Raw genomic sequence first — 10,000 nt, forward strand, 5'->3', positions numbered from 1 at the left:
ATCAATGTTTAAGTGCAGCCAGCTTACCTAAACTCTTACCAAGTTTACTCGTTTCCAATCCTCTCTGCAGATCATCATTTTTCTTAATTATAGTTTCCCACATATCTCCATCAATTGCATCCAGACTTGGAGGTTATGTGAGTCTCAGCTTTTTCTGTCCAAATTGCAGGTTATATTCCAAGTCCTTTTTCTAATTTGAACCTGAAAATTCAGGATGGAGTAGATTTTTGGGAATTACCTACTGTAGCACAAATATAATCCTTTGCTACCTTAAATGTTCTGTATTTGTCTTAAATATAGTAGGTGTTCAGTTATTTTGAAAGTTAAAAAAAATGTGTCTATATTAAACCTAATACTATAGGGTTGTAACAAAGCAGCAACCTCCGGTTTTTAAAAATGAAGCCAATGCAGAAGTGCAAAATCCTGCAGGTCGTCAAGTGTCCGCTTGAGGCTGGCTCCAGGAATCCTGGAAGTCACATAAACACCACAGCCAAAAAAAAATGTTTTTACAGCATAAATTAACATGTATAGCCTGCTACAAGAAAAAGGAAATAGGTCTGATTAGTTATTGACATCACAGGTACACACTGTGAGGGCGGTGATTTTTTTTTTTTTTTAAATGACTCCATTTAGATTTCATGAACAATACATGTTATCCATAGTAAGGCGCATAGCTGACATGATTGACAGGTGGGCGAAATGATACGGTTCATCAACAGACTTAAAAACCCGCCTCAGCTCCAGCTCTCAGCCTGTCGTTAGATTGACTGAAAGTTAGGCTGCCGATGAGCCTATGGAGCCCCCCTGCCGCAACAGATGGCTTACGTCACCCAGGCTTCGTCCATTAATATTTACAGTATCTGGTTGTTACCTGCTGAGGGGTTCTTCAGCATTTTATTGATTTTTCATTTTCTTTTGCTCTTTCACAGAAACATCTCCCAAAAGCAATCTGGTTGAAACCACGCAATGTTACCAGGGCAGAGGAGAAAGTTATAGGGGGACAATGGACATATTGCCCACCGGCCTGACCTGCCAACACTGGGACTCCCAGTACCCCCATAACCACACATTCATACCTGAAGCCTACCCTTGCAAGTGAGTCTCACTATTGCTTTAAAAACAGCCATACACTCAGCTTGTCAACCTGCATGCGTTTATCTCTGCACAGATTACTGGATGACATTCCCTGTTTTTTTTCCAGAGACCTGAGAGAAAACTACTGCCGCAATCCAGATGGCCAAGAACTCCCCTGGTGCTTCACGACGGACCCAAGAGTCCGCACGATGTCCTGCACCAACATCGTTCAGTGCGGCACCCAAAACAAGCCTGTCAGTGGTGAGAAACTTATGGCTTTATTTAACAATCAAAAGAGCAAGAGGGAAAAGCGGATTTTCTCGTCTTCTGAAGCAGAGAAATATTCAGCATTTTCATATTTGTAGAGTTCACATGAGACCCTGTAGCCGCTCATATTGGCTTGTAACCCCAGTGTTGTATCCCTGCGGAGATCTGTAGTCCTATAAGACTGTGGGAACTGACCACCATGTCTCACACTAACCAACTCTGACAGCCACTCAACGTCACAGACTGTCAGGGTTTACTGGACAGGGGAAGATGGAGTGGAGGGATTAGTGCTGGATGGGATTCTTGCTTGGGTAGCATGAGATTTTTTAAGGCAAAGATGTAGATCAATGGCTGAGTGCACAAATGCAAAATCCCCCAAGAGATCTTCTGGGGGATATGTCTTTGAGATTACTTGGAGTTGCACTGGGATTATAAAACCTCACGGTGGTCGTGTTGTGGTCTACCCTTTTTGGGGTTTGAATACATTCCCACATATAAAATTAGATGCAGGGTGACGGATAGTTTAAAAATCTTATTTATGTGTTTTTCAAAGGAGAGCTTCTGAGTTCTGCCAATTCAAGCTGCAACCACAATAGCGAGAAGTTTTTCTTTGTGTGATTGACTACACCTCGGGTTGTTTTCTTTGTTCTTTTTCTACAGCGATACTTCATGGCAAAGACTGCACAAACTATTGTTGTGATGGCTACAGAGGCTATATAATATTTAGCACAGCCTATTGTGTTTAATTTAAAAAAAAAAAGAAAAAGGGAAAAAGCATTTTCTTTGTACAGACATGAAGTAGGAAGAATATCCGTCTCATCTTGTGTCCCCTTCTTGTCCAAATACAGACTGCTATGAAGGCTTTGGAGAGAATTACCAAGGAGAGCTGTCAAGGACTAGATCAAACCTGCCCTGTGCTCCCTGGAGAGACCACAGCACCAGGTCGGCCTACTAGATCTCTTTTTTCTTTCTGACCTATAATAACTTTCCCAAACTCCAGAATGATGCAGAAAACAGACTTGTCTCATCATTAAACTGTTAGACAAGCTCAAGATGTCAAACAACCCAACCGCACATAACTCATCAGAGAGAGTCTAAGTGAGGTATGAAAAGCTGAATGCGATCAAAAGAAACCCACTGATAATGAGCAGAAGAGATGCACATTTCACACGTTTCATTAGGAGGAAGATGCCGTTTCAGTGCTGTCAGCTGATCAAGTCAGGTCTCTCAGGTTTCTCAGAGGGGAAAACGGCTCCTATACCGTGACTAGCATCTCTAGCATCTCCTAATGGCTGGAGACCTGATGACCTAACGCAGCTGGAATGACTCCCAGTGATAACTTGGCTGGGGGATATACACTTCACTCCCCACCTATGACCCCAAACTCCTCCTTTGTAGGGAACACTTCAAAGCCAATCAGCTGCACTGCTTGGCTCCTGCTCCAGGGGTCAAAGGTCAGGGTTAGTGAGTCACACTGAGGGCTGACTGTTTTGCTAGCTTCTAGAAATAATACATACATTATCCAAACATAGATTTGAAAAACTAAGGATCACTTATGGTTTTGGTACCCAGCTTCCCTCTACTGTTTCCCGTTTTATCCCATACCATATAAACCCTTTGAATTCAGTGTGGGAACGAGCTCTGTGTGCAGTTTTACAATTCTCACGTGTGGGATATTTCTGCATGAGCACATATAATACATTTGAGTGTAGGTGGGTGCATTCTGTCTCGGTGAGTAATTTCTCTGCAGATCACCTTCTTATCTTGTCCACAGAGACAGAGCCTACACAGCTGTGCAGTTTTGATTGTCTAGATCGTATCTGACTAATTTAGTTCGGCTTAATAGTTATACTTTTTCGCTTTCATCAGATGCCAAGTTCTTTTCTCAAAGAGGGATACACAAAAAGTAAATCAAAAAAAGTCCCATTATGTTTAAAATGAATCTCTAGCACGTTGAGCGTTTGACGAGAGAGAATGAGTTGTTAGATCTTTTTTTTTGTGTGTGTTTGTGTGTTTGTTCAGTGGCGAGAGGGGAATGCTGATGGCCGGGCTGGAGGGAAACTACTGCAGAAACCCTGATAAGGACAAACATGGTCCCTGGTGCTACTCCAACAATTCTGCCATTCCCTGGGACTACTGCAATGTCAAACCATGTGAGTGCATGCAATAGCTTCAACAATAAACACAATCAGAAATAGAAACACAGCTAGTAAAAAAAAATCCAGGTGACTTTGAGAAATCGAAAATTGCTCAGGATTTTTCTATTCGGGCAGAGCTTGTGGATTTGTTTGCACACTATATTGTGGTGCGTCCACACACACACACACACACACACACACACACACACACACACACACACACACACACACAGATTTAATTTCCACTGTGTAGATATGTCTACACTGACAGGTCACTGTATGTCTTAAAGGAGATTCACAACTCATCCGGAAGACAGGGAAGAGCTCTTTCTAACCATTCCCACATGTGGCTCTGTGTGTGTGTGTGTGTGTGTGTGTGTGTGTGTGTGTGTGTTTGCGTGCGTGTGCGTGTGCGTGTGTGTTTGCCTGTTTTTGATCATTACTCTGTGTTAGTGGCGTTGTGTTTCTCTGACGTTGGTGTCTAAAGTAAGTCTGGCCAATAAACTTGTATATTTAAACCAGATTTGTACCAGCTAATAAAGACCTGACATTAGTTCTGCATGTCTGAAATAAACATTTCCCATACTTACCATCACAAGTCTGGTTTTGCACTCAAAGCTTTTGTGATCAACAGCTGTTAAGGTTATTTATTTTCTAAGCATCTAGCCCATTTATTCTGCGGTAAGTCAATGTAAAGTACATTAACATGCGAGAGTGATGTACTGTGATTGGGAATTAAACTTAAAGGATTACACAACAAATCCAGGTTATATGAGTAAAGTAATTGATCTTTAAATTGTATGAAACTAAATGAAAATGCTAGCCTTAACCAGTTAAAGGCTTTATATGCTTTATATTTTTTTGATCCAGCAGATGTCGCCCTTGAAAAAAAACTTGCGCTGCATTGTTGTGTTAGCATGCTAATGCTAGCGATCTTTATTCTGCTGGTATCTTCACACTGCATGTAAATTTACCTGAAATGAGCGTGATCTAGAAACACAGTTAAGCAGTGAGTACAGTATGTTATTCTTCTTTTCTCTAGTCCCTCAATTAAACAACTTTTATACACGAGGGGAGGAGTCAGCCGGCCGTCCAGGCGATGTAAACAAACTGAAGATAGGACTCTGAAAACTCTGAAAACATCACAGACAGTGGGACTCGGGTGTTACACCCATTGTAGACAGTCATGACTCACAGAGTTATTTTCAGAGGAGATACTTTATTTATATTACATTTAAGTGTGAAAAATCAAATATAAAGACTTTAAATAGGAAAGATTATATTTAAATAATTGGTTTTGCTTTTGATATGAAACCATAACTTTTACACGGCAATGTGAGGTTGCCTCTTTACCTGAAAATGTAAATAATGCCTAATCATGTGTTTCTCTCTTCTCGCCTTTGCAGGTGACTCTTCTCAGAACACCATTCCACTGGGTGAGTATCTGTCAGCTGCTCCGTCTGTTTGTATTTGTGCGGGGCTCAGTTTCTGATCTGTATTTGAAAGCCTGTGACTGTTTTAATGTTTTTATTAATTATTATTTGCTCTCCAGCTCTCTTATGCCACATGATGCGTTACATTATTTTAAGATAAGATAAGATAATCCTTTATTTATCCCACAACGTGGAAATTTACATTGTTACAGCAGCAAAGAGCAAAGATTGCAAACAAAAAGTGAACACAGTACAACTTAAATAAAAAATGAAAAATGTACAAAAAAAAAAAAAATTGTCAAAGGGGCATCTGTTTTTGTGCATTTGTGTGTATAAACAGAACAAGTGTGTGTGTGCAGTGTGTGTGCATTTTTCTTTCCACATAATAACTCAAGTACATAAGATATAGCCCTTCATCACTTTACATAAGGAGTTTAAATTACACCCATGTGATACATAAACAGTCTCACTTACCACCTTAATGAATAGCCTCATTAGTGTATGGGTTATGTTTTGTATACTGCGATGGTTGTTATATGGGATCATTAGGCAGCTCAAGTGCCTCTTGTGTTTTATCCGTGTAAACAATAACTCACCATTAAATTATATATCTGCCTGTGAATGTAAATGCATGTCCTGTTACATACTGCTGTGAACTTCACAGTGGAATATGTTATTTAATATATATGTATGTGTGTGTGTGTTTGTTTTTTATGTAGCCTTCTCTACAGGTGAGCTGTCCTCTGTGGGGTGCTTTGTCCATAAAAGAACCAGGATAGTTGGAGGAGCTCCAGTGGGCATATCTGACGGCAGTTGGATGGTCAGCATACAGAAAGGGTATGGTGATGCATTTCATATTTGGGACATTTTTTTTCCTCCTCCACTGAAGGAGAACAGTAGAGCATACTGACTTGAATTCTTTAGAAATTTCAGGGGAATTTGTTTTCCCCCTTTTTTTTTTCTTGTGAAGGGTTTAAATGCCCCTTCAGAGGGAATCCTACAATGCTCCATGGCCTAAAATGTGCAAATGTGGTGTATTTTTCTATGATTTTACATAAAGTTGCAGCCTCGATGGAAAATATTTATTGTCCATATGCACGCTGCATCCTCTGGTGTTGAAAAAATTAAGCCAATGTTGAAGAGTAAAACCTGCAGTGCCTTGAGTGTCCACTTGAGGCCGGCTACATAAGCCAAGGAATCCCCATCAGGTCCCATATTAAAATGCAATTTGTGGTTTGTTCTCTAGCTCATTTCTCAGTTTGTAATAACTGTACGGGGGAAGTTTTTAAAACTCTTCCATGATGCATCCGTTTTGATTTTAAGAAAGCTGCATTTGCATAACATGGAGTATTGCTACGGTGAATGACAGGTAGGCACATTGTAGCCATTTGCCAGGAGGCTTAAGATCTGCTCAACTCCACATCTTTGCCTGTTTCTAGATTGATGGAGAGTTAGGTGGAGATAGCATTTCCAATAAGGTGATAGCAGCCGTTCAGCTTCAGGAGGCCTCTTCAGTAAACAATGGGTGATGTGGCTGAGACTGTGTCCATGTTTTGTACATTCTATGGTCATACATAGCATCATAGAGATATAGAACCCACCTTGGCTTTTTATTAGGACACATTTAAAAGCTTTATATGTGATTTTTTGATCCAGCAGATGTCGCCTTTGAGCACCAGCATGAAACCAAAACAACTTGCGCTGCATTGTTGTGTTAGCATGCTAATGCTAGTGATCTTTATTATGCTGGTATCTTCACACTGCATGTAAATTTACCTGAAATGAGCGTGATCTAGAAACACAGTTAAGCAGTGAGTACAGTATGTTATTCTTCTTTTCTCTAGTCCCTCAATTAAACAACTTTTATACACGAGGGGAGGAGTCAGCCGGCCGTCCTGGCGATGTAAACAAAGTGAAGATAGGACTCTGAAAACTCTGAAAACATCACAGACAGTGAGACTCGGGTGTTAAAACCATTGTAGACAGTCATGACTCACAGAGTTATTTTCAGAGGAGATACTTGATTTCTATTACATGTGTGGAAAATCACATATAAAGCCTTTAAATGCGTCTTACAGTCACAAATACAATTTGTTTTACTTGTTTTTTAGAATTCTGTCCGTCTTTAAAATCACTTATCTGAACAGTTAACATGACACAGTACACTTAAACAGCCATACATTGATGCATTACTACCTTAGATCTACATCATCTAACGTTTTTGGTGAATATCATTTATGTAAATTCCCGACTATTTCATGGTACCTTAAAACTATCAGTGCCCTAAATAAGTAATTGATGTATATATTTTTTTTTTTTTACTTTGCCCTCTCTTTAGGTCAATGCACTGGTGTGGAGGCTCACTTATACGAGAGGAATGGGTGCTCACTGACAGACAGTGCTTCTCCTCATGGTAACTTCATTGCTCGCTCTCTGTTAATGTAATTTACTTCTCTAAATTCCCTTTGCTCGAAAGTTTATGTTCTGTTATACCCTTAGTGTATACAGTGTAAGATTTATGTTTTTAGTTTGATATGTTTTTCTCTTTATTGAAGCACAACCTCCTAAGCAGCTCTCTGCAGTATGTACCTATCAATCTGTGCAAGGCAAGTGAGCTATTTTATTAAGTTTTAACTCTCGCCTTGTGCCTGTCCAGTGTTCCAGACCTCAGTGAGTATCGGGTGTGGTTAGGAGTCTCAGATATTGGAGACGGCGCTCCCGACTGGTCCATGAGACAGGAAGTCAGCATAGCTCATGTGATATGTGGTCCTGAGGGCTCCAGCTTAGCCCTCATAAGGCTGTCTAAGTGAGTTCCTGGGAAAGTCATCTCGCAGATACATTGTCATATGTTTGTGTGCATTTTTGATTTTGTTTTTTACTTGAATGAATGTGTTCATTCATTCTGTCCAGGCCTGCCCTTCCAGCAGACAATGTTCATACAATTCAGCTACCTGTGGCTGGGTGCTCAATCCCAGAAGGAACAATGTGTAAAATGTACGGCTGGGGAGAAACTAAAGGTAATGATATTCTATATTGGACAATAACTGCTGATGTTGTATTCATACGTTCCCTGTAGGTTTGTGATATATTGCTTTTATATTGGATTTCTCCTTCAGCAGTCTTGGATTGATCTATATCATTTCATGAAATTATTTTATAAAGGTGGATGTGAAATGTATATTGTAACCCTAAATCTAAGGCCTGTTGTTTTTTTTAACCATCGGTCAGTCCTTCTTGCTGGGTGGCTTTCTATACACAAAATGAAACGTTTGAATCTGCTATGATTTCTGCAAAAACATTCAGACCTTCCCCACACTTTGCTCTTGAAATCAGATTGCGCCAAAAAACGTAGCAGCCTAAGCATGGGTAATTAAAATGCAATCTTTGAACACTTGCAGGCACTGGCCATGATGACGTACTAAAGGCGGTCAGCCTACCCATCGTCAACAACGAAAGGTGTAGAGAGATGCACAGAGGGAGCCTTCACATCACCAACACCAAGATCTGTGCAGGAGGCAAACGGAACGAGGGAGTGTGTGAGGTAAACTGTTACTCTTTCATAATTCTCTTCCTTAATGAGGGGCTTTTTCAGCATTCAAACATGAAGCGAATAACTGTTAAAAAAAAACAGTGCTCAGAATAAACACTCCAGACTGAGAATTCACATGGAGAATTCTGTCTTCTGTTGGTAAACAAGAACAGAGACGTTAGACCCTTTAGAACACGTAATTGTTCTCAGGGTGAAGCATCAGCTCCTCAAAAGCTCGGTTGGATTTCACATCACAGACACATGTTCTTAGAATCCGTAGGCTTAGTAGTCAGTCTGTAGAAAATGGAGCAGCTGGAGACTGTTGCAATACATTTCATCAGCGATCAAAGCCTTGTGCTTGTGGTGTATAGCTTTGGAAAAAAAGCTGTCCATGTTCACAAATGGTGTTAGCGCTGGCTGTCTTTGAGAGCATAAAAAAAAAATGCTTTCTTTAAACGCGAAACAGTAATGATAGCCACTTGTCAACCACTATACCAAGAAAAAAATCTGTTTTCTTCTTCTGCAGAGGGATTACGGCGGCCCTCTCGTTTGTCAGGACGGCGACATCAGGGTGATTGTGGGAGTCAGCGTCCACGGCAGAGGCTGCGCCCGCGCCAACCAGCCTGGCATCTTCATCAACGTGCCCTTCTACACGCAGTGGATCTACAAGGTCTTCAGATACTACCCCAACCCGGAGACCATCTAGAGACTTCAAAAAGGACCAAAAACACTCTCCATGGGGACTAAACAAACCTAGAGCTGCTACCTTATGTAAACCCAGCAGTACACTCAGGACACATGGTTTTTCTATGTTGTTCATATCTACATTTCCCACAGACTGATATGAATCTGATTGAAGGAAACACTGTGAAGTAAGACTTGAACACACCATGTGGTCAAATGAAGAGTAAAAGTGGATGCCATTCATATCTTAGACATAGGATATAGATTGCTAAAGCAGCTAATGGTAAAAGAAGGGACCATTTAAAGGGATACTTCACCCATTTGCATTAAGCTTTGTATCATTAGTAACCTGGTAGTATTTTTGAATGGTCATGTATCGAATGGTCCTCATTTCCCCCTGAGACTGGAAAGTTCTGTATTTCTGAGTCTGAAAAGGAGCTTCCAGTGACGCAAAAAAATCGTAATTTTGCGTCATCGGAAGCTGTTGCGGTTAGCGGGGTGAAACTACAACGCTAGTTCCTCATATTTTCGACAACTGAAGCGACAGACCAATCCCTCTGGGATTAATAAAGTATTTCTGATTCTGATTCTGAAATAGAGGACCTTAGTGGGAGTGGCCTGCGGTGCTGTGCATTCTGGGATTTAGTGTATTTCATCCACATGAGCCAAAAAGACACTTTCTGCCTTTTCTCGGCCAAGAAGGCACCAACACCAAAATGTATTTCACATTTCTACATATATGACCCAATGTCAATACAGATTCATGTTTCAACAGGTGAAGTATCCCTTTAAACTGTTATATGTGACAGTAACAAGGACATATATATCTTGGGTTGAGTTCGGAGCAAACCAGGCATTTTTTTTGTTACTTTAAT

General features: G+C 40.6%; 1 protein-coding gene across 1 annotated transcript in view; it reads left to right on the forward strand.

The window, feature by feature from the left end:
* The window catches only part of hgfb (hepatocyte growth factor b), a 21,495-nt gene that overhangs the window by 10,296 nt on the left and 1,199 nt on the right, over positions 1-10,000 (forward strand). The window contains exons 8-18 of the mRNA XM_020652452.3: positions 930-1,095; positions 1,202-1,335; positions 2,190-2,283; positions 3,364-3,494; positions 4,886-4,915; positions 5,632-5,749; positions 7,251-7,325; positions 7,569-7,718; positions 7,823-7,929; positions 8,311-8,453; positions 8,968-10,000. The exon at positions 8,968-10,000 is cut by the window's right edge and continues 1,199 nt beyond it. Of these exons, the coding sequence (XP_020508108.2) occupies positions 930-1,095; positions 1,202-1,335; positions 2,190-2,283; positions 3,364-3,494; positions 4,886-4,915; positions 5,632-5,749; positions 7,251-7,325; positions 7,569-7,718; positions 7,823-7,929; positions 8,311-8,453; positions 8,968-9,147 (1,328 nt within the window). The 3' untranslated portion in view covers positions 9,148-10,000. The remainder of the gene's footprint in view (positions 1-929; positions 1,096-1,201; positions 1,336-2,189; positions 2,284-3,363; positions 3,495-4,885; positions 4,916-5,631; positions 5,750-7,250; positions 7,326-7,568; positions 7,719-7,822; positions 7,930-8,310; positions 8,454-8,967) is intronic.

Source organism: Labrus bergylta, chromosome 7 (assembly GCF_963930695.1).
Source record: "Labrus bergylta chromosome 7, fLabBer1.1, whole genome shotgun sequence".
Classification (NCBI taxonomy): domain Eukaryota; kingdom Metazoa; phylum Chordata; class Actinopteri; order Labriformes; family Labridae; genus Labrus; species Labrus bergylta.